This window comes from Octodon degus, unplaced genomic scaffold (genome assembly GCF_000260255.1).
Source record: "Octodon degus isolate 3935 unplaced genomic scaffold, OctDeg1.0 scaffold00107, whole genome shotgun sequence".
Taxonomy (NCBI): domain Eukaryota; kingdom Metazoa; phylum Chordata; class Mammalia; order Rodentia; family Octodontidae; genus Octodon; species Octodon degus.
The window spans coordinates 1,917,655-1,941,863 of NW_004524683.1; the positions used below are offsets into that span (position 1 = coordinate 1,917,655).

Genomic DNA, 24,209 nt, shown 5'->3' on the forward strand with positions numbered 1-24,209 from the left:
AAAAAAAAAAAAAATCTAGGAACCCTAAGGCTTGGGTTGAGCCGCGCTTGAGGAGCGAGCGGATCTTCTGCTGAGCCTCCAGCCCTGTGCCCGTTCAGCGGGGAGGCCCCGCGCGCCAACTACCATCGAGATGTGGCCTCGTCTCGGGGCCACCTGTTTGCTGGGCTTCAGTTTCCTGCTTCTCGTCACCACTGATGGATACATTGGGCTTGGAAAGGGTCAGACCGCGTTCTTATCTTAATCTTTTACTGATCCTGGACCCTATCGGAGTATAACCCTCTTCTTGTCCTAACACGGCCCCCAACCCCATCTGTCCCTTAGGTGACGCCAGATTCTTTTTTTTTAATCTTCCCCAACTGCTCCTGTGGAGTTTGATTTGTTGGGATAAGGATTAGTGCGTCTGGGGAAGGTTAAGTAGGGGAAGTTATATTTGAAACCTTTCAGTAAATTATCATGCTGGGAAAAAATGGCCTTTACATTAGGAAAAGTGTTAATGCTATGCTTCTAGAAGGTCCACAGGAATGGTCACCTTCTTTCCCGGAAGAAGTATAGCCCTTGGGGAGCTGGGACTTCTGAGCTGGATATGAAAAGCCACACTCTTTGTGAAGAGTTAGATTACTGCCTTCTTCTTGCCCTGGGGAGACAGTATCTGGGTCCCAGGAAGGTGTGCAGAAAGGACCAAGTAAAGGATAGAAGATCTGCTGTGAGCAGGTCACCAATAGTTTTCTCAGTGTAGTTCTACCACTGAGTCTGAAGAAACTGGGTTTTGTTTTCTTGTGTTTTGAGGGGTTAGCAGTGGTTATGAGTTAAGATTAGGAGATAAGGACCCCTACTCCATCCCATCAGCTACAGGAGATCCTCATTCTGAGCTTGAATATCTTCTAACTATTAGTTGAGAATGGGATTGAAGTCTGTGAACTCAGGGTTTAAACTTGGCTAAGCGGATGAGATGTAGTTGAGTCCCAAACCCTTTTCCATTTTCTTGTACGGACCTTACTATATGAGATGATTGTGTTGCAGTTTTGATGTTTTTAATTGTGTGCTTTTACCCTCTATTTTCACATTTATTGGTGTACAGTAATGAGATAATGAGATTGGTTGGACTGTCAGTGGGCCTGAATGCAATCACTCCTTCAGTAAGTAATATTTTTTCTTTTTTTGAAACAGGGTCTTGCTATGTAACCCAGACCAGCCTTGCTCTGATATTGTATCTGAGGCTGGCTTTTGCAATCTTTCTGCCTCAGCCTCCTGTGTGCTGAGATTACAGATGCACACCATTATGCCCAGGGCTCAGTAAATAATTTTCTTTCTTTTTTTTTTTAAATTAATTTATTTATTTATGTGTGTGTGTGTGTGTGTGTGTGGCCAGCTCAGCCCACCAGGGGGCGGGGCTGGCTGGCATGTGGTGCTGGGGGATTGAACCGCAGCCCCTGTGTTTGCTAAGTTTGTTCTAAGTAGGTGCTTTAGACCACTGAGCCATCTCACCAGCAGTAAATAATTTTCAATCACCTGTCATTCAAACAGAAAAAATAGTGCTCCCTTTGGCAGCACATATACTAAAATGGGAATGATACAGAGAAGATTAGCATAAGGCCCCTGTGCAAGGATGACCAGCAGAAAAAATATAAGGTGCTTGACAAAAAATAAGTGAAAATGAAAAAAATAAGACACTTAGTATTATGTCACATACTTAAAAATACTTAGTAAACATTAACTGGTATTATTTTCTCTCATGCAAGAATGCTCAATTATTCCTGAAAGGAATATTTTAATTTTTTTCATTTTGTATCTTTTGTGTATGGATTCCTAGGGCAGAGATTATACCCAACTTACTCTACCTCCCTCAAAAGGTGCTCCTTGAGGCAGTATGTTATTCCTGAAGATTTTGATAAGTGACATTTCTTTCTAAATGTTCAAGTAGCTCCAACTCTTTCTGTAAGGTGTCATGGCAATTTATAAAGAGGACAGATTGAAGCTCCCCTACCTCTTGCATTTGCATGAATCCTAGTGCATGAATCAGGCCATTTAGCCAGCTCTCGTCTTCCCTGGTGTCTAGTTATTACGTGAGTTATAGTTAGAAATGCTTCCTAAGGGCCCTTCAGCTCTAACATTCTCGAGTTCCAAAAAATTGTTCTGCGTGGGCTACAAATGTAGAATCATTTACCTCTGGAGTCAAGGGGATCACCTCTGGGGAGAAGGGGCATGACTAACATTTCCTGTCCACCTACCATCTTCCAGCTGCTGATCCTTGCATTTTTCATGCATTGACTTGTTACCATCTTCCTCCTCTTTTCACAGGGGAAACTAAAATGAGGCTCAGGACTCACCCTGATATTAAGTGGGCTAACTGGAACACAGTCCCAGAGCCGCGTCCTCAACTAGTGCACTACTCTCAGTGCAGAGGGAGGAACTAGAAAGATGTCGTGAGAGGCACTTATTCTCTTGTTTGAAACAGAAGCAGATGATTTTGTCAAGTCTTTAGAATAAAACTTGGGCACTAACACTTGGGAAGTGTTCGCCTTCCACTGGGTGTCCTATTTTTATTCACAAAAATCCTATGAGAAAGGCATATTTGTTATTTAGTCATGTTTTCCATTTGTGAAAACACTAAGCAACTGAATCAGGATCTCAGTGCAGGCCTATGTGACTGTGGGCAGACATTTAGTCTCTGTTACTCTACTCTGCAGGTACAGTGTCCCCTGTTTAGAGACTTAGTTGCCAGCTCTGCCATTTGACCCTTTGTTATTTAAGTTTTGTCAGCTATTAGACATGGTTAATACTTTTTTGATGTCTTTAGTTTATACTTACAATTTATATCAGTTTTTAGGGCAGAGAGTTTGAAAAGTCTGATATAAATGCTCTGTTTAAAAATAGTTGTTTTTTCTTTGTAAAAAATGTTTTAGGGAAAGAGCTGCTGATATTGGAGACCTCTATAGCTTACTTTGCAGATAACTGGCATAAATTAAATGGCTCTGCAGGTAACTTTTTAGGAAATGTGCTGTCTTTAGATGCTTTCATGTTGGCATGGATGAGTATGGGTGGTTCTGGAGCGTGGATGACTTTAGCAGCAAGGTAAACACTGTTTAAATTCTGTTTGAAAGGAAAACAAAAGGTCTAAGGTTAGTATTTTTCTTCTGTTTGGGTGAGGTTGCATTCCTTCATTTGGCTGTTAATTTAGTGTTTAATGGAGTAGCAATAAAGTGTAGTGAATGGTTGTAAATACACACTGTGGGATCCAAAACTATTTCAATTAATCTAGTTCCCCGCACTGCCATTTCTAGGCAGGGTAACTTGGAGAAAACTATTTAACTTCTTTGCTTATCAGTCGTGTGGGGATAATTAGAGTTTATACCTCATAAAGTTATTGAGGGTTATATAAATTAATACTTGTAAAAGCATTAAAAAATTATCGAAGTGTACTGGATGCCACATAAGGATTAGTCATTAATATTTTTTTTTTAAAACATTTATTTATTTATTTATTGTGTGTGTGGCCAGCTCAGCCCACCAGGGGGCAGGGCTGGCTGGCATGTGGTGCTGGGGGATTGAACCGCGGTCCCTGTGCTTTCCCAAGCTTGTTCCAAGTAGGTGCTTTAGGCCACTGAGCCATCTCGCCAGCCCCTAGTCATTAATATTGTTAACATTATATTATCATCATAACTGTCAAACTAAGCATCCAGTAAATGATGGTGGTGATTACTATTATTAAACATGCCACTGTACTTTTTTTGTGTGTGTGGCCCGCTCAGCCTGCCCTGGGGGTGGGGCTGGTGTGGCATGTGGTGCCTGGGATTGAACTACAGTCCCTGCACTTTGCCTAAGCTTGCCTAAGCAAGCACTTTAGACTGCTGAGCTATCTTGCCAGCCCCACTAGTGTACTTTTTAATTTGAATTCTCAAAGAATTTTTTTTTTTTTTTTTTTTTTGCGGAACTGGGGCTTGAACTCAGGCCCTTGCGCTTGCCAGGGAAGCGCTTATTCCAGCACTTCTGAGGCTGAGGCAGGAGAATCTATGTGAGTTTGAGACCAGCCTAGGCTATAAAGTGAGTTCAAGACCAGCCTGAACTGCAGAGCAAGACCCTGTCTTAAAAAGACAAAACACACACCCTAAAGCCCTCAATTGTCTTAGCCACACTGCGTGTGTTTAGTAGACCCACGTGAGTGTTATATTGACTAGCAGGTACAGAACACTCTAGTCAGAATAGTAATTTCTTTTGAACAGTGATATTCTTTAGTATCTAGAAACAATAAACTTAGGGAGAAATTTAATTCAACCTGATACTAGGTTAGCTTCCTTAACTTTCTTTTGGTTGGTGTTTATTTAGCATTTTACTTTCAACTTGTACTAGTCTTTCTGTTTTAGATATACTTTTATAAACATCAGCGTCTTTAACACTGGGCTTACAGGGATGTACCACCACGCCTGGTCTCTGTGGCCGGCTCAGTGCTCCCAGGAACGGGACCGGTGTGGCATCCCATGAGGTGGGAACTCCGGTCCCTGCACTTGCCTAAGCAGGTGCTTAGTTCACTGAGCTATTTCACTGGCCCTAAAAGAGGCCTTTGCTGACTCTAAAGACAGGGAGAAAATGCTAGAGAGATGGGATAGAATACTCTGACCTGAGACAATGGGAGGCTGAGATTTTGGACTTTCAAATGATTGGAGTTTGAGGGGCAGATTTAGTCACCAAAGGAGCTGATTGGAGTCTTCCTTGTGACACGGAAAAGGTGAAAGGAAATTGTGTCCAGGACTGGGTTGGGGAAGAAGAGGGAGGTGGTCTCTGGAAAGATAAGCTGTTGTTTTAGGGTTTTAGCCATGTTAGATGACCACTACAGTAATTCAGCAATTCCTTCTAGGGCCAGAACCTATCATTCTTCCTCCTTCCTCCTTCAGCCCATCATCTATTCTTGCCTGGAACATTACAATAGCTCTGCTAGTTTTGCTGTCTCGTATTTGCTTGCTGAAGCTGAACTAACAAAGTACACACCAAGTGGTTTAGACAGCAGAGATTTGTTTTCTCACCGTTTTAGAGACTAGAAATCCAAAATCAAAATGTTGACAGGATTGTGCCTTTTGAAGACTGTGCAGGAAAATCATCTTCCAAGCCTCTCTAGCTTCCCATTCAGAAAACTTTGAAACAAATAAATATTAGAACCTTGAAAATTTATATTCACCACCATAACTTTAAAGCTTCCAAAACATTTCCGAAAAAAAAAAAGGCAGTGACATTAACAAATGTTGTGGAGTGTTTTTAAAGTATTGTATGATGAAATGTGTGAACATTTGGAAGGTTTGTTTGACTAAGTGAACTGGTATTTTTTCCAATAACTAATACATGATGTTTCAAAACATGTCTGAGTACAGTAGTCACTTAAATCAATGAGTTTTAATGTGACAGAATGATGATGTAGGGAATGCTTCCTCCAAAAATAAATAAATTCAATTTTTCTCTCATCTGGACACCAGGAAGTACTACTGACCTGTGATCATTCTGCTGTGTTTTCAGGGCTAGAATCTTCATCCTGCCCTTTTTCTCTTTAATTGATTTTTTTTTTTTTTTTAAATAGGATCTGGCTGTGTAGTTCAGTTTTTGCCTTGAACTTACTATGTAGTCCAGGCTTGCCTCTTAACTCAAACCAGAACCCCCTACCTCAGCATGTCAGGTGTTGGGATTACAGGCATTCCTCCCCCCAAAATAAGCTTTCTTATTGATTTAGCACAGATTGTTATTTGAGTTGAACCAATGGCTGTTTGTAAGATTTTTTTTTTTTTTTTTTTTTTTCAGTACCTGAGATTGAACTCAGGACCTTGCACTTGCCAGGCAGGCGTTATGCCCCTGAGCTATCTCCCTGGCTCTTGGAGTCTTCATCTTGCCACATCATTGTGGATGTTTGTTTTCGGGGCAACCTTACCTTATGTTTGTTCTCGTTCATCTTCTGGGGTTATCTTGCTTTGTATTAATAGACAGATTTCCATTATTACTGCAAGTCCAGTAAGTACCTTCTGGAAGTCTATTTCATTATGATTTCATTGCTTTATAGGTAGATAACTGGGCAGTTTAAATGGGCATCCTGTCAAAGCAATATTGAGTTGTGTGAGTTTAGAGATTATGTATAGGACAGTGGTGATCAAATTAGGTACTTTCCAGTCCTCTTGGGTGTCCTCCTGATTTCACTTTCAGTTCACTTTTCAGGATCAAACTTTGAGCCTTAGAAAAATTACACATTTTGTCTTGATCAGCAGGCAGTATTGTGGGGAATGAAAAATAATGGCTATTTTGGGTACTGCCTCCATATGCTAATTGAAATAAAATTTTACTTTCCTGGGGCAGTGCTGATGGAAATTAGATTTGAATTTATTTCTGGGAAAGAAAACTCTGGAAGACTGATGTAATAATCAAAAAGGCACATAGTTAAAGTTTAAATCCTAGCTTGGCTATTTAGCAGGAATGTGACCAGGTACAGTTAATGTGACTTTCTTGAGCAATAGTAATCTCACTCTAAAGAACAATAAAAGCTGCTACTTCCTGATTATTTACAAAATACCAAGCACTATAAATTTTTTTTTTTTTTTTTTTTTTTTTTTTTTTTTTTTTTTTTTTTTTTTTTTGGTGGAACCAGGAATTGAACTCAGATCCTTGCGTTTGCCAGTCAAGTGCTTATCCTACTGAGCCATCTCCTCGGCCCCTAAATTTTTCTTATTTAATATTCAGTAATATCTTTATGGAATATCTCCCACCCTTTCATATTGGAGATTGAGTCCAGGACCTTGTGCATGTTAGGTAAGCCCTATACCGTTCAGCTATATCCCCTCCCCTTTTTTACTTTAAGACAGGATTTTATGAAGTTGCCCAAAAAGGCCTGGACTTGTGCACCTCCTGCCTCGGCTCCTAGATAGCTGGGATTGTGAGTGTCTACCCTAACAATTACTGCAATATGTTAATCATAGCTGTTTGCAGGGAGTGGGTTGTTTTGTTTTTGTATTTTTTTTTAAATAGTGATCTTCCTGTCTCAGCCTCCCCAACGTTGGGATTACAGGCCTGCACTACTAGGCCGTTTGGGGGGCTGGCTGGGTAAGGACTTAGACTGCCGAGCTATCTCCTCAGCCCTGTTTTTGTTTTTTGAGACATGCTCTACTATGTAGTTCAGGCTGGTCTTTAACTTAGTATGTAACCTAGGCTGGCCTCAAATTCACAGAAATCCTCATGCCTCTGCTTCCTGAGTGCTAAGATTGTAGGCATGAGCCACCCCACCTGACTATTATGGCTGTTTTAATGATGAGAAAATGGAAATGTAGGGAAGCAAAATAAAAATAGATTCTTGTTAAGGCCAAATTTAAATTAATTAGCACATGTAGAATGCTGGGCAAAGACTGTAAGATAGTTTATAGTGGGACTGGGGAGATAGTTCAGTGCCTGCCTGGCTAGCACAAGGTTCTGAGTTCAATCCCCACTACCCCCCCCCAAAAAAAAAAACCATTCACTGTAAGATAGTTAATAAATAGCAGCTACCAATTCTATGATCATAAACATTTTCTGGATATATATAATTAAGTCTTTTGTGTGATTTGGTCTAAGTAAGATTTATTAACTTAAAAACTATTTCCTGGAGTAACTTTGTTATGTGTACCGCTGAATGTTAGGAAACTAAGGAAGAATAGGACAAATATGATCCTAGCATTTAGGGCGTGTCCTTGGGGTAAGAAAGATTAATACATTTACAATTCAGCCTAGGAAGCGTGGTGATGTGATAGAGCAAGAATAGGGTGGAGGTTTGGTTTAGGTTGGCAGTGGAGGTTTGCTGGAAGGCATGACTTTTTGGTTTGTACTAAAAACTGAGTTGGAAGTGAAGGTAAGGATTAAAGGCAGAGAGAACAATTATGAAGTCCAGGGGGTCAGAGACTACATGCTGCATTTAAACCTGTGAAAGTACATCTGTGTATGAGGGTTTAGGAAAAATGTGGAAAGTAAGACTGGAGAGGTGGGCAGGTGCTGTGTTATTATTGTTGTTAGTAATAGGAGGAGGAATACGAGTATTTTGGTCCTTTTTGAGATAAGGTCTGACTATGTAGTTCAGGCTGGCCTTGAGCTCACTTTATAGCCCAGGCTGGTCTTGATCCTCCTGCCTCAGCCTCCTGAGTGCTGGGATTACAGGAGCCTGTCACTACGCCCTGCAAGTGCTATATTCTTAAAGTATTTTGTAAGCCCTGCTTTAAGAGTTGACCCTTTTATCTTTAGAGCATTGGGAAGCCTCTGAAAGTTTTCTTACCCAGGAGTAAGGTGACTTTAAAGATCACTCTGGCTAAACTGTGGGAATAATAACAATGACTTAAAAATACATTATCCTATTTAATCATACCAATACTCAAGGGTAGATAGTATCTTGATTTTACAGATGAAGAAATTGGGACATAATTCACTCCAAAAATTTACACAGTTAATGGAAAATGGTGTCCTGGGCCCATGTGTTTCTGCTTGTGCTTTTTTTTTTTTTTTGTATTTTAGTACAGGCTCTACAGGATCTCATAACACAGATCAAACTCATAGTGATCCTCCTGTTTTCAGCCTCCCAAGCGATGGGATTATAGGCGTGTGCCACTGGGATGGGATTATAGGGTGTGGTGACACCCAGTCTCAGTTATTGTCTCAACACGACCTGGGGACAGGGCCGCCACAGCATGTTGGGATTGAACCCCTGCTGCTTAGCTCTGCTTAAGCAGGCGCTTTAGTCTGCTGAGCTCTCTGGCTGGCCCTGCCCATGTGTTTCTGACTCTAAGTTATATCAGTGTGTCATTTTTAACTAGTTATGATTTGTGAGAAGCTGTGGTATATTTACTCTGTGGAGAAATTCTCATTGTAATATTTGGGCATACTCTGCCAACTTACAAAGCACCTCACATTTTATTTAATATTAAAAACCTGCTGGGCCAGCCAGATAGCTTAGCAGACTAAAGCACTTGTTTAGGCAGAGCACAGGGACCGGGTTCTATCCCTGGCGTGAAGTGCTGGCCCTATCTCAGGGTGCTGAGTCAGCGACCAAGTCCAGGTACGGTGGCATGCTTGGGAGGCTGAAAACAGGAGGATCACTATGGGTCTGATCTGTGTAGTGAGACCCTGTAGGCCCTGTACTAATTACATTAAAAAAACCCAAAACTGTCGACTAGTGTTGCCATCATGTTATAGGTCTAAAAATTGAGGTTTAAGGTAAATACCTAGTAGTAGTCTTGAACACCAGGTTCTCAACAGAAGAAAGCTTGTTTTGTGAGTATCTTATGAACATGTCACACTTCTTTCTTGGATCTGTGCCCTTTGTTTGTTGTGTGGTTGTTTATAAAGCTCTTTTCTTCCAGGTTTTGGAGACCATATTCATTGGAGGACACTAGAAGATGGGAAGAAAGAAGCAGCTGCCAGGTACAGAATGTGATTTTGGGACATTTATGGTGGTTAAACTCTTTCTAGTCATCAACCTAGTATAAACTTTAGGTGAAAGGCTATGCCATGGCAGAGCAAGAACTGAATTGACTGATAACAGTAACGATAGTGGTTAACTTTACTAAATGCTTGTTATGTACTAGGCATTAAATTATGTGAACTAACTCATTTATTTGTCATGGTAACTCTGGTGAGCTCTGTCAGTACCTTTTCAAGGATGAAAAAACTGAGACATAGAGCAGTTAAGTAACTTGTCCAAGACTACAGTTAAGTAGAAGAGCCAAGATTCAGGTGCAGGAACTTCAGCACCTACACTCTCAACTAGAATATTAGACTGCCTACTAGCATAAGTTCAGTTTATGCATAATTTATAGCACAAGAAGGAAAAGAGGGGGAGTGAGACAAAGCAGTGTTTGTTTTATACGCAGTGATTTATTTAATCCTCACAACAATCCATGAAGTTGGTACACTCACAAAATCATTTTATAGCAGGGGAGATGGCTCAGTAGAATAATCGCTTCCATGGCAAGCACAAAGGCCTGCGTTCAATCCCCGGTTCCGCCAAAAAAAGAAAAAGAAAAAAGAAACAAAATCATTTTATAGAAAAAGAAATTAAAGTATAGAAAAGTGAAATAACTTGCCAGTAGATAAACTACTAGTAAGTGACAGAGCCAAAACTTGCATTTTCTTTACTGTATTCTACTAGAGAAATACAGAGACCTTTTCCACCCTAGTATATATGTTCCTTCATTGTACACATTTAGACTTACACTTCTGGACCTATCAAAGTATAGTGCTTGCTGTTTCTATCACAGAACCTACAGTTTCATGGTTCTGGGTCCAAACCTCGTGCAGTACGGTTGTCAGATTTATCAGGTTTTTAAAAGGGACATCTAGTTAAATTTGAACTATAGACAACATATATGTCCATGCAATTTGGGGGCATACTTATATAACTTAAAAAGTTTCTTGTGATTTATCTAAAAAATATCCCGTGATATCTCTAGACTATTTTTCTCTTCTGTTCTTTTAAAGCTATCCTACATCTGCCTGTGAATAGTATTTGTTATTCAAGTGGCTGTAGGTGCTTGATTTTTTTCCTATTCAGGTCCCTGACTTCCTATGGGGAAATCATTTTATGTTTGTGTCTGAATCCTCAACCATAGCGACATTAAATGATTGAAATGGTTATTTAATAAACACTTACTGAAAGCCATGAGGAAGGTGTAAGAGGAAGCATGAAGGAGAGCAAGCCTTTATGAATTGACATTTGCATGCTAAATATAGCGCCAGTAGCTTTGCAGTATTTCATGCTTATTAAATTATCTCAAATAAACAAATGGATGGGCATAGTCTTTGATCCGTAGGGAGATCACATTGTCCTGAAACCTATAACATTTGGCATAAATAGCTGATGCCATTTTAATCTCTGCAACGTCTTTCTGAGAAAACTGGACCTGGTCCTATTTGGCATAAATGTCTCCATAGAAACAGGAGATCCTGTGAGAGCCCTCAAAGCCCGGAAGTGCGTTTGTACTTCCGTTTTACGTCAGAGACCCGGAAGTTTGGTGATGCGATTGCATGTGGCCGCTCCTAGAGAGGATGCCTCTCGTTGTGTTTTGCGGGCTGCCGTACAGCGGCAAGAGCCGGCGGGCCGAAGAACTGCGCCAGGCGCTGGCAACCGAGGGCCGAGCGGTGTACGTAGTGGATGACGCCTCGGTGTTGGGCACGGAGGACGCGACAGTGTACTGCGACCCTGCCCGTGAGAAGGCACTGCGTGGGGCCCTGCGAGCCTCGGTGGAGCGGCGCTTGAGTCGCCAGGACGTGGTCATTCTAGACTCGCTTAATTACATCAAGGGCTTCCGCTACGAGCTCTACTGCCTGGCGCGGGCGGCGCACACACCGCTCTGCTTGCTTTACTGCGTACGGCCTGGGGGTCGGAGCCCGGGACCTCGGGTGGACGGAGCGGAGGAGCAGCGGGCCCGGAACGTGAGTGTGAGTTGGAGGCCGCGTGCGGAGAAGAACACACAACTTGGGCCGGCCGGCTCCGAGGAACCGCGTGTTGTGGGCTTTGAAGTAAATGGGGGACCCCAAAATAATGTATCGAGCGACGTGGAGCCAAAGGAAACTAGTACCTCAAATTCTCCAGCGCTGCAGGCTCCCGAATCCGAGAAATCTGCAGAACACGAGTCTGGTGCCTTTTACCCTCCCGAACTTCTGGAGGCTCTCATGCAGCGCTTTGAAGCCCCGGACTCTCGGAACCGCTGGGATCAGCCTTTGTTCACAGTGGTAGGCTTAGAGGAGCCTTTGCCCCTGGCCGAGATCCGGGCCGCCTTGTTTGAGAACCGGGCTCCACCACCCCATCAATCTACGCAGTCCCAGCCCCTTGCCTCGGGCAGCTTTCTGCACCAGCTGGACCAGGTCACAAACCAAGTCTTGGCAGGACTGTTGGAGGCACAGAAGAACGCTGTCCCCGGAGACTTGCTAACACTTCCCGGTACTACGGAGCACCTGCGCTTTACAAGGCCTTTGACCATGGCAGAGCTGAGTCGCCTCCGTCGCCAGTTTATTTCCTACACTAAAATGCATCCCAACAATGAGAACCTGCCCCAGCTGGCCAACATGTTTCTTCAGTATCTGAGTCAGAGCTTGCACTAATCAGAGTGGTAGGGGGGGGTGCTATGGTTGTTGTCTGACATCCATTGCACTTTATTTGTGTAGGAGGAATAGTTTGAAGGTTTGCAGAGCTGGTTTATGTATTGCTAGAGCTGCTGAGTTGTTTCTGGCTACTTCTGTGCCAGGCACTTAAGTTTACAGAGTTGAGAAGAGAATGAAGAACAACGTGGAGGATGTTTGCAGATTTCTTGAGCAGAGAGAGCTCATGTGGACGGAGAACATGTAGATTGGATTCTAGTTGTAATGTCACACAACTGATTTTCTCTGAGTTGTGGGTTAGGTTTATTTTACAAACAATTGTGAACAGAAACTGAAGATGGCACAATTCTGTATCTGTTCTTTTATACAACACACATCTTTTGAGTATTGTACGCACTTTTTTGCTAGCTTTTATCTTGGAGTAGGATTCACAGGTAAATCCTTTGTTTTCAGTTCTTGGGAAGCTTTGACTTCTGTGGAAGTGAAGACATAACCACTAGACTATTTTCTCTAATAAAGTATTTTAAAAGTGGAGCCTGCTGGGGTCTGTTTCCCTTAATATAACTTAATGTTCTCCATGTATCCTAATGTGACACATTCATTACTAATTTTTTGAGACTTAGACTGTGTAGTCTAAGTTGGCCTTAAGGACAGATTGGCACACCCAACTCATGCTATATACTTGGCAGAAATAGTACTTTGATAATACTCGGACTGGATTGGTCTCACCTAGAGTGATTATTACGACAAATTCTGTAATTTGTGGTTCCTAATGTGTTTCATCGTGAGCTTATCTTTTTATTCTTTTGTTGGTTTTATTGAACTGATAGTATAACTACTTTATCAGTGTCTGTCCTATGATTTTTCAAGCTAATTGACCTTGAAAAGTGAAATACAAATGATAGTAGGATGTAAAAGTCTAGAGGGTGGTGACAAAATTCTTGGGAGCTCATATGAGAGGACTAACTAGCTTGTGGAAGAAGGTGGGTTGGGGAATGCTTTACTAAGGAGTTAACATTTGAACCATCATTTATTTTTTTATCCTTTTGATACAGAGTCTCGCTGTTCAGTTCAAACTCATAGTGATCACCTGTCTCAGCCTCCCTAGTGCTTGGATTACAGGTGTACACCATCACGCCCAGTTTTAGTGGCTGGCATGGCATGTGGTACTGGGATCAAACTCGGGACCTTGCACTTGCCAGGCAGGCACTTAAACCACAGAGCTATCTCCCCAGCCCATGAACCGTCATGTTAGAACAATGGTCTACAAAGGGCCAAACATATTATTAGGCTTTGTGGTCTTGTTATCTATCTTGCTATATATACAATAACTAAATAAATCAGCATGAATGTATCTTAATAGGGCAAAACTATAGAGACATTGCTTCTTGACCTTTGGTTAAAGTCAAGTGTAGTATCTTGTCACTTTAATATCTGATACGTACTCTATGCCGGAACAGTATGGATTTTTGAAGGTAGGAAAATAGAATGGCTTGCTCTCAAATCTGGTATTAAAATATCTCCTGAATGGTATAACCCTCTTGAAATTAAAAAAAAAAAAAATGTAGACACTGAAATGTGAATTACATAATTTAGACATCACAAAGTATTTAAATTTGCTTTTTGATTACTGAAAAATATGTTTAAAGATTTCTATATTGTTGGCCCTATGGAAGCAAGAAGTGGGCTGCATTTGACCTGCAGGCTTCAGTTTAATTCCTGTTCCACAACAATAAGTACCAGGGAGAAAAGAGGGAGCAAGACATTATAAAATGGACATGCTTTGAAAGTGCAGGTTTCCGGGGCTGGGGAGATGGCTCAGTGGAATAAGTGCTTGCCTGGCAAGTGCAGGGGCCTGAGTTCAATCCCCAGTTCTGCCAAAAAAAAAAAATGTTTATGATATTCTTTTGTATCCCACAATCTTTTTCCCTAGCTTTAAAGTACAAACTTGCAGAAAAGTCAGAATTTACCAATAATTTTGCTACAATATATTATTATTGAATATTTAGATTGTCTCATGGTTTTTCCAGTGTAGGGATCCGTTGGTCTCACTGCGATCGGTTCTGCCTGGGGAGAAACAGTGGCAGGAATAAGAAAGATAGGCAGACAAAAGCTGGGCTAAGTGGTCACTGGTCTGCCTGATGGGCAAGACTAATGCCATGCTCAACAAAACTTACATTTGTTTATACTTTACATTTAGTAACATGTGACACAAGGTTGCCTAGAGACTAATAGCTGACCTTAACCAGATGGGATGTTTATCTCAGGACCGAGGTAGCTTGTTTGCTTTAGGCACTGAAGACTAGTCCCACCTACACACATTTGATCAGTTTCCTAGCTTCCACGGGCTCCCAGCATTCCAGGTCAGTACAGTACATGATGCCTTTGTACATTAATCTTTATCTTCATAAACATTTTATTAGACTAGCTTTGAGGAAGTAAAATTACTAGCTTAAAATGTGTTTGTTTTATTTTTAAGTGGATTGCCTCTGATGGTGATTATTCATAAGTCTTGGTGTGGTGCTTGCAAAGGTAAGTTCTAGCACTTAACATCCAACTTCAAATGTGCTGTCAAAGTTTTGTTTTTTTCCCCTCAAGTGGGGATTCTTTTAATTTTATTTATTTTTTTAATTGAGAAATAAATATGAATGAGACAGCTTCAAAGCTGATTAATAGAACAGTTTAGATAATCAATACATTGAATGTTGTTATCTTCTCAGTGGTTATCTATAGTACAAGAAGCAGACAGGATATCCTGTCCAAACACTATTAGTACACCTCTTCTCATTGAATTAAATGAAAGTAGCTGTATATTTATCCTAATTATTTTGTATATATAAATACAAAATGATCTTTCCTTTGTATCCCTTTGTGTGTGTGTGTGTGTGTGTGTGTGTGTCCTGTCAGAGGTGGATATTCTGTTGGCATCTAAAATACTGTAGGTGTTTGAATTCCGCTAAACAATCTAACACTGTCTACAGTCTCTAATATTAGTGGGTTATCCTCAGAAGTTATTGACTTGAGCCTTTTACAGCTCATCATATTAATATGGCTTTACTTGCTGTCAAAGTTTAACATATAATAAATGTTAGCACAGATTCCCTCCCTCCATGAATTGTACATTTTTATTTGCAAGGGTGAGGGAGTTGGGGAGGATGAAGTAATTAAAATGTAGTGCCATACAGAACATGAAGTTAAGTGCTAAAATATGTCACACAGACCATGAATATTAGAGGAAGATGAAATTATGTACTGGAGACATGACAGGTAATTAGGTTAGACTCCTGGAGGAGAATCTGAGGTGATTTGATATTGTGTCATGCATTCTTTCTCCATACTAACCACCCTGCCCACTTCCCAGCCAGGTTTTTTCATCAATTTGGTGTGCTATACCTAATAATGTCCTGGTTGAAGAAGGCATGTAAAATTAGTATAAGTAATTGTGAATATGTGTGTGTATATATTAGTGCCGAGTTCCATTCTATTTTCGGTACAAGTTATTGAAATGTAACTAAAAAGCAGATAGTAATACTCACCCGATTTGTATATCATCCTTTATCAATGAGATAAAAGTTTCAGAGAAAATAAAATGTCATTCAAGGTCATACCAGCTATGTAAATAAGTACCAGAAGGAGGGTCAAAATTTAGGAGTCCCAATTCTGGTTTTAAGTTAAAAAAAAAAAAAAAGGCTTTCAGTTATATGCATCAATTTAGGAAACACTTGAACTGTCCAGGAGAATTAGTGATGCTCATGTTCTTTATGGTTTGGGTAGGATGATGTTTCTTCTCTTCCAAAATCTCTTATTTTTCCTCCAGCTTTAAAGCCCAAATTTGCAGAATCTAAAGAGATTTCAGAACTTTCCCATAATTTTGTTATGGTAAATCTTGAGGTAAGATTGAATTTTTCCTTTTTTAAAAAAATTTTTTTATTTTAAATTTAGTATTATTAGTAGTGTAAAGTTATACTGAGTAGAGCCTATTTGTATATATTTGCTTTTCTCTGAACCTCTAGTTTGTGTGTGTGTATATGCGTGTTTTTATATGTATTTTTAAAAATGTTTTGACTTCTAGAGTTAAAACTTGCATTAGATACGATAGGAAGCCATTCAGCATGTACTTTGGGGAGGAAGTGAAGAGGAGAGCCTGAATAAAATAACTAAATTTTAAGGTTCATTTATCCTTGGTTTTAATTTTTATTATTTTTTATTTTTTCTCACTCAAACTCCATTCTCTAAGGAAAAATTTCTCTTTTTTTTCTTTCCTTTCTTTCTTTCCTTTTCTTTTCTTTTCTTTTCTTTTCTTTTTTTTTTTTGTACCAGAGACTGGACTCGGGACCTTGCGCTTGTCAGGCAGACCTTTATGCCACTGTGCTATCTCCCCAGCCTATTTTTGATATTTGAAATATGATCTCGAACAATTTAGGCTGGGCTAGAACTTACTATATAGCCCAGATCAGCCTCAAGCTCACAACAATCCTCCTGCCTCAGCCTCCTGAGTGCTGGGATTATAGGCATGTACCACTACACCCGGTCTTCATTCTTGATTTTTTTTGTGTGGGTGTGTGTGCATGTGTGTGGTACCGGGGATTGAATTCGGGACCTTGAGCTTGCTAGGCAAGTGCCTATCCTACCTAGCTATCTCCCTGGCCCCTCATTCTTGATTTTTGTTTTTTGTTTTTTTAAATTTTATTTATTTGTGTGTGTGTGTGTGTGTGTGTGTGTGTGGCCAGCTCAGCCTACCAGGGGGCAGGGCTGGCTGGCATGTGGTGCTGGGGGATTGAACCGTGGTCCCTTTGCTTTGCCAAGCTTGTTCTAAGTAGGTGCTTTAGACCACTGAGCCATCTCACCAGCCCTCATTCTTGATTTTTGATTATGACATTTTGCATTTTTTATAACTAAAGATAATAATCATATGTGGAGGGTACAGCTCCCTACCAAACAAGATTCAGTTGAACAACTCTGCGCTCATCTTATTATTTACAACCATTCTTTTTTTATCATAAGACATTTTTTGTGTACTTGATATATATGGATTTCAGGTCTTGGATTCTTTTTTTTTTTTTTTTTTTTTTTCCAGAGATTGAACTCAGGACCTTGCGCTTGCCAGGCAAGCGCCTATTCTACTAAGCTGTCTGCCCCGCATCAGGTCTTGGATTCTGAAGTCATAAAGTATCAACCTTTGGATTTGGAGTGATTTTTAGGCCACTGGAACTGCCCCCAATTTAAAGAACATCTTAGGCCTAAAAGGTATTCAGTTTGTTCAAAATCATAGTTGAATAAGTGATTTGAATAGGTACTGTGACCTAGCTATAATCCTGTATCCTTCAAGTATGGAATTACTCGTGTGCTGCATGATGACACTTCTAGCTGTAAATTTCTATGAAGACAATATTTGCTTAAGCATAGAACTAAAAATCTTCTGGACACATTAGTAGTTAACATTGGGCCATACAGGCGTTGCTTATATAGTTGGTGAAGAGCGTGAATGCTGGCGTATCTTATTAAGATAGATTGCATTTTGAAGAAATGGACCCTGTAACCCCTGAAATGGGACCCACATCATAAATTATAGTTATTATTTCTCATGTACATGAATTTCTTACCACTTTCTATGGTAAATTATTGTCTTTATTATTCAGAGGAGACAAAAATAATATCTTTAATAAGCATTCCTTTAAGAAATTTCTTTAAATTAGAAATGATACAAAATTTCACTAAACAAGTGATAGAAATTTAACAATGGTTGCTGTATTTCATGATATTATCTTCAGCTTAGTTGTTTAGGTTTCCAGACATAAATGTGCAAGATTGGTTTAAAGAAAAAACAATTTTCCTCATTATGGATGTGCTTGTTGGCTTAGTGTCACAGTTACTTTTCTCTCATTGCTGGTACAAAATACCTGACCCCTCAAATTAAGGAAGAAAACGTTTACTTAGCTCACAGTTAGTGGAGGTTTCAGTCCATAGACAGCTGTCTGCAAGGCAGAGTGGCATGTGGCAGAGGGCAGCAGTTCATGGCAGCAAAGAGCCAAGGGAGGAGACAGCTGGAGCTTCCAGCAAGCCTCTCGCCCTCCTAGGCTGACTGAGAAGACTGGAGTGCCTCTGAAGAAGTGGCGCTCTCCACCCTTCCTCAGTTCCCTTTTATGTCCTCTTAAGTGCTGAGTCACTCTAGGGTAGGCCCTCCTTGCCTGAAGAGGGGCCTCCATGCCCTACGGTGTGGAACTGCTGGCCAATTTAGTTAAGTTTTAGCTGCTGGAGTTGACACAGTGTATCAGCCACTATACTTACTGTAACATTGTTGGCCTCCATGCACTAATATTTCCACTCTGCCTCTCTGGTGATATGTATTTAGGAAGCTATGCAGTGTACTCTGGGGTGGAACAGCAATCAGGAGAGCAGTATGTGGCTCCTCAGACCAGCGCGCCCATCACGGCACAGAAGCCGTGTGTGCTGAGGCTGTGCCCCCTGGTGCCCTAGCAGCACGAGGGGCGCGACCGCGGGGCCAGCAGCTCCCAGAACGATTGTTTTCACTTTGTGTAGCACTTACAATTGTCCAGGCTGCATTTGCTTCTCCACTGAATTCCAGGCCTGCTGGTGTTTTACCACCACAGCGTAACCCAGGCTTCTGTCTGCGCAGAACGTTCCTGGGAGCACTGGGAAGCTGGCCCGGACACCTTCAGTGGGTGGCCTGGCTCTCCTGGGGTCCTGCTCATCCCTTCCCACCAGCAGAGCCCAGGTGTGCAGGAGTGGGCTGGCTCCTGGGTTAGAAAGAGAAAGAGACAGTGGACCAAGGGAGAAGGTAGTTAACAGTGGAGATTTCAGAGTGAGGCAGATTGTGAACTAAAATTTATATTTCATTGGAATTTAAAGTTATGCCTAATGGGCTGAAGTACTTTCAAATGTGCTTTTTGGTGCCCCTCTGCACATTGAAGTGATATGATTCTTACTGTTCCTTCTTGTGGTCATTCTGAAGAGGTAAAGTAATCCTAGTCTGTTATTAAATTATATGAATAAATAAATTTTTAATCAGACAAAAAAAAAGAAATTTCTTTAAAACAGTAACGATAAAACTGATTACCATGGGCTGGGGAGATAGATAGCTCAGTAGAATAAGCGCTTGCCTGGCAAGCGTAAGGGCCTGAGTTCAATCCCTGGTTCCACAAAAAACAAGCAAACAAACTGATTACATGGTTATATCTCCTGGGAAGAGTATTACTCTACAATTGTAACCAAAATGCTAATTTCATTAATTCATGCATTCAATAAATCCTGTTTATGAGTCATTCATGTAGGCACTGGGAATACATCAGTGAACGAAAGAGCACATTTGCTCATTGAAATACTGTTCTAGTTTCAAAAGACAAGGCAAGTATGTCAAATAGTAATAAATGTTGTAGCCAAAAATAAAGGGTATCAGGGATGCAATTTTGGAAAGTGATTAGACAAGAAGGTAACATTTGAGCAAAGATCTGAAACAGAGTTGATAGGATGAAGTGTGTCTAGACAGAGGATAAGAGCAAGTTCAAATCATGTCTTAAGATCATATCTGGTTTATTTTATTTTATTTTATATTTTGTATCTGTTTTATCGGATGACAACATTAAGCAAAGTAACTGGCCAAAGAAGACTAAATGAAGTAAAGTATGAAGTTTGGGAAGTACCCAAGGGTTAGATTATGCAGGGATTTGGAGTCCCAGCAAGAGGAAGAATGCACTAAAAGGCTTTGAGGAGAACATGATCTAATATAGTTTACATTTAATCTTAATAGGATGAAGAAGAACCCAAAGATGAAGATTTTAGTCCTGATGGTGGTTATATTCCACGAATCCTTTTCTTGGGTAAGGCCCAAATATCTTACTCTTGGGAACCATGATGTAGATAGAGAATGATGCAAGACACGGGCTGCACCTAGTGAAGCTACATTGGGTTATCCAAAAACAGAAGCCAGAAGCTAGACATGGTAGTACACACCTGTAAATCCAGCACTCGGGAGGCTGAGGCAAGAGGATTGTTGTGAGTTTGAGATCAGCCTGGGCTACAAAGTAAGAACAAGGCCAGCCTGAACTGTGTAGCAAGATCCTGTCTCAGAAAGAGAAATAATAAACCAGAAAGAAATTTAAGAGATTAGAGGAATTCAGAATTCTGAGTATGCCAGAACTGCTAGTTTGTATGAAAATTTTTCCAATTAACATACTACTTTTATAAGAAGTGACAAGTTTGATTTTCTGTTTATTCACTTAGCAGTCATCTGTTCATTAGCCTCATTTTAAGGGTTGTGCTAGGCTTTATAAGAATAGTGATAAGCCACAGTTCCCACTCTGACCCTATAGTGTAGCTGAGGCAACAGAATAACCACACAAAGTTCTTCCCACAAACAGGTTTATAAGAAATAGTTCATGATCACCTAATCTCTGCTTGGATTCAATGGGAGATATAAAACTGTATGACCCCATCATCAAGCAGAAAGGGAACATGCCTGGAAAAAGGGAACAGCTATGCCAGGACACAGTAAGGGGCTGAAAAGATTTGTATTCTAGAATTGTAAGGAGTGCATTGTGACTAAAGCGTGAAATGCCAGGGGTGGGAAAGTAGGTTGCAAAGATGGGCGGGTATCATTTCCCAAAGGACCTAGTATACAGTGTGGTGTTGGGAAGTTCTTTTACTGCAATCTCTGTACTGTTTTATCTGTAATAGATCCCAGTGGCAAGGTGCGTCCTGAAATCATCAATGAGAATGGAAACCCCAGCTACAAGTATTTCTACGTCAGTGCTGAGCAAGGTACAGTTCTCCTGAGTGAAAGAAGGGAGAATTGCTGTTAGATTTAACTCAGAGGAATGACAGGCAGGGTCTGTTGTAGGAGCTTAATCCAATGTGCTAGCCGAGGATCTCTTTCATAGGACTAGCTTTTGGTTAGATCCTATGTAAGATAAAGGAGAAAGATAAAACTGAGCCATTCTCTAGCTACTTAAAAATCCAATGGACACGTCAAATTAAACCTCTCCTTTTAAAAAAAGAAATTCCATGGAACTGATCATGGTAGTACATGCCTGTAATCCAATCCAAGCCCAACCTAGGCAATTTAGTGACATAGCTGTCTCAATACAAAGTGGCTAGGGAAGTAGCTCAGTGTGAAGGCTGAGTTCATTCTCCAGTCCCACAAAAATGAAATCCAAAGGAGGAGCTGACTGACTCATGAAAAGCTAAAGAACTAAGACTCCTGGTGTTTAGATCTAGAGCTAATACTATTCCTGTAAAAATCTAGAGAAAGAATAAAAACAGCTGACAAAGTCTAAGAGGTTGCACAGATACTAAACTTTAACTGGATCAAGAACTGTAAGAGTGGGCCGGCCAAGTAGCTCAGTGGATTAAAGTGCCTGCTTAGGCAGACGCAGGGGCAGGGGCTGGGAGTTTGATCCCTGGGCCTGCTGTGCTGCCCCTGTCCCCGGGGTGGGGCATGCTGAGACCCTATTGAGACTGGATATGGTGGCACACTCCTGTAATCCCAGCACTTCTGTAATCCCAGCACTTGGGAGGCTATAAACAGGAGGATCCCTACCAGTCTGCTCTACACAGTGAGACCATGTACACCCTGTCCTAAAAATACAAAAAAAAAATCCCCAAAACTATAAGAATTTGTCTCTGACAGATAAGAAAAGAGCATTTGAAACTAGAAGCAAGAAGTGGGGAGAATGCAGCCCAACGTGGAGAGCATGTGAAGCTTGCTAGGAGAGATTGTATGTGGAGTGAATCCTGGACAGTGAGACCTAGTCAGCGTAAGAATGCACAAAGCATGTTCCAGGCAGAGAAAAATGTCATCAGCATAGATAGATGAAGGAAGGCTGAAATCCTGTCTGAATTCTGAAGCACAAGCACTTTAAAGACAGAGCTTGGAATTCATGCCATGAACTTTCACTGTCTTCCTTCGTTTGTACCCTGATCTATAAAAGGGAGTTTGCCAAATATTCATGCATACCCTGTTGTCTAGCAGCCGTGTCCTTGACCATGTTAAGTCCTTGGAATTTGTATTCTGAGAATAGCCAAGCAGAAGAGATATGTGGGTATTATCACCTCTTCTGGGTGTGAAGAATGTCCTCTTCTTGACCAAATGCAGATCCCTGGATATTGGTATTAGAAGATTTTCCACACAGAGAAGGGTAACTGGGCTTTAGGTTTCCAATTTTTGCCTCTCAGGATTGACCTTCCCTTTAGAACTTTACCCAAGTTATCAACCACCATCTCCACACTAACATAGTTCAAATATGAGCTAGACTCTGTAGCTTCTTTGTGGCTCAGCTGACACGAAACTTGAACAGTGACTGGAGCCATAAGCAAAACAGAAAATAACCAACTATTGCCCTGAGGTGTATAAGAAATTTTCTCTTCTTTGCTTAAGGCCCTACTTCTTCTTTTTTTTTTTTTTAATTTTATTTATTTATTTATTTATTTATTTATTGTGTGTGTGTGTGTGTGGCCTGCTCAGCCCGCCAGGGGGCGGGGCTGGCTGGCATGTGGTGCTGGGGATTGAACCGCGGTCCCTGTGCTTTGTTTAGCTTAGCTTGTTCTAAGTAGGTGCTTTAGACCACTGAGCCATCTCACCAGCCCAAGGCCCTACTTCTAATTCTCATCCTCTCTCTCTCTCTTGCCTAAAAATGACTTCTCATATACTTGAAAGTGAAAATGACTATACTGAGTGGAGACCTGTCTTCACCCCGCATCCTTGGCAATACGTATACTCACTCGTGCACATCAGTATAACCTGTAACCAATACAGACAATGAAATGAACACAATAGTCATCCAAAAGGCATAATGGGGGTGGTAGGAATTGTAGAAGGTGTTCTCATTTTTTAATAATATGCTGCATAAAGTACCATTATTTCATTTTATAGATAAGGAAACAAATTCAAAGAGATCCATGCCATACCAAGGCTAAAATCCACAACTAGATCTTCAGTCCAGATCTCATGATTTTCCTAAGACACTTAAAAGTCTGCATTTATTGTCAAATATCAGATATTAAAAGATCTGTTTCATAACTTTTCCCCTCCACTTTGATTTCACAGTTGTTCAGGGAATGAAAGAAGCTCAAGAAAGACTGACAGGTGATGCCTTCAGAGAGAAACATCTTGAAGACGAGTTGTAACATGAATGTACCCCTTCTTTCATCAAAGTCAGTGTTCCAGAAGGAAAGCAGCAAGGGAAGGAATATTGAGGAATCACCCAGAACAATTAAATCAACCAGAACATCTTGCTTCTACCTGTGCTGGAAGGCGCTCTCTCACTGTGGAAGAAGTCTGCGCACAAAAGCTGTCTGGCATCCATATGGATCTAACAGTGTGGCAGACTTCCTTCTCCTGCTACCTGTCACCTAAATGTCCATTTGTCTTTGAATGTGAAGAGTGAAACTTGATGATACAAAACTTGAGCCACTTGGAGATTTACTCCTCACATTTCAGTATTTGAGTCTTTTCGCAGTTCCTCCAACGTTATTCACCTTACTGGTGAAAGAAGACGAGTAGCATCTTTTCTACAATATTAACATTGCAGGGCAGCTTAAAATTTTTTTTTTTTTTTTTTGAAAACAGAAAGTCCTAAACAACCAATTGGTAATTGTATCACTCATCAAGGAGACCAGCCAGTTTTTTTTTCTCCTGGGAAAAATCTTAAAGTTCTTACTGGGTCCCTACGACCTCCTTCCTCTGTGCTCAGCTTGCCCTGTTTGCACGCATGCGTGTACAGGAGGCTGTGTGCTTGGATTCAGCCCCCGCTGGAAGCATGCTTTCCCTCCTGACTTGGAGAAACTTAACTTTCAAGCCCTTCATGGAGCCATTTTTGTCAAGTCATCAACTGTATTTTTGTACTGGGGTTAACAAAGATATATTAATTGTTCCATTAAACTTTAGTAAAACTTTAAAAGAAAATGTACTGTGATTTTTCCCCCCTTGGAAAAGAGAGGGAGGGAGATCAGAAGAAAACTAATTTTCTTCTGAGGGCTTACTCTAGGAGTCCTAACCTGAGACTTCACTACCTGCATCCTACATCCAGTGAACACCAGGACTCATCTATTTTACTTTTTTTATTTTTTTTTTAAATTTATTTATTTATTTATTTATTTATTTATTTATTTGA

General features: G+C 40.7%; 2 protein-coding genes, 1 non-coding gene and 1 pseudogene across 3 annotated transcripts; all 4 read left to right on the forward strand.

Annotated features, from left to right (window-relative positions):
* Positions 1–4: 4 nt before the first annotated feature.
* Positions 5–23,639, forward strand: Txndc12 (thioredoxin domain containing 12). Its single transcript, XM_004639121.3, has 7 exons — positions 5–218; positions 9,345–9,405; positions 14,561–14,613; positions 15,899–15,972; positions 19,850–19,919; positions 20,776–20,859; positions 23,144–23,639. The coding sequence occupies exons 1-7, from the start codon at positions 131–133 to the stop codon at positions 23,221–23,223; spliced, it is 510 nt and encodes a 169-aa protein (XP_004639178.1). The 5' UTR covers positions 5–130; the 3' UTR covers positions 23,224–23,639.
* On the forward strand, positions 1,533–1,635 carry LOC111818921. The gene has a single exon (XR_002822790.1). It is a non-coding gene; the product is annotated as a U6 spliceosomal RNA (small nuclear RNA).
* Kti12 (KTI12 chromatin associated homolog) lies at positions 10,872–13,126 on the forward strand. Its single transcript, XM_004639120.2, has one exon. It carries the CDS (start codon positions 11,008–11,010, stop codon positions 12,082–12,084), a length of 1,077 nt encoding a protein of 358 aa, XP_004639177.2. The 5' UTR covers positions 10,872–11,007; the 3' UTR covers positions 12,085–13,126.
* On the forward strand, positions 13,462–13,623 carry LOC111818931 (annotated as a pseudogene).
* Positions 23,640–24,209: the final 570 nt, after the last annotated feature.

What these genes read in the sequence shown, in the direction of transcription:
- Kti12 (XM_004639120.2), top strand. Translation starts at nt 11,008, where the DNA reads ATGTGGCCGCTCCTAGAGAGGATGCCTCTCGTTGTGTTTTGCGGGCTG.
- Txndc12 (XM_004639121.3), top strand. Translation starts at nt 131, where the DNA reads ATGTGGCCTCGTCTCGGGGCCACCTGTTTGCTGGGCTTCAGTTTCCTG. An exon ending in TTGGTGTGGTGCTTGCAAAG is followed by an intron (nt 14,614 to 15,898) that starts GTAAGTTCTAGC and finishes TTTTTCCTCCAG; the next exon opens with CTTTAAAGCCCAAATTTGCA. An exon ending in CTACGTCAGTGCTGAGCAAG is followed by an intron (nt 20,860 to 23,143) that starts GTACAGTTCTCC and finishes TTGATTTCACAG; the next exon opens with TTGTTCAGGGAATGAAAGAA.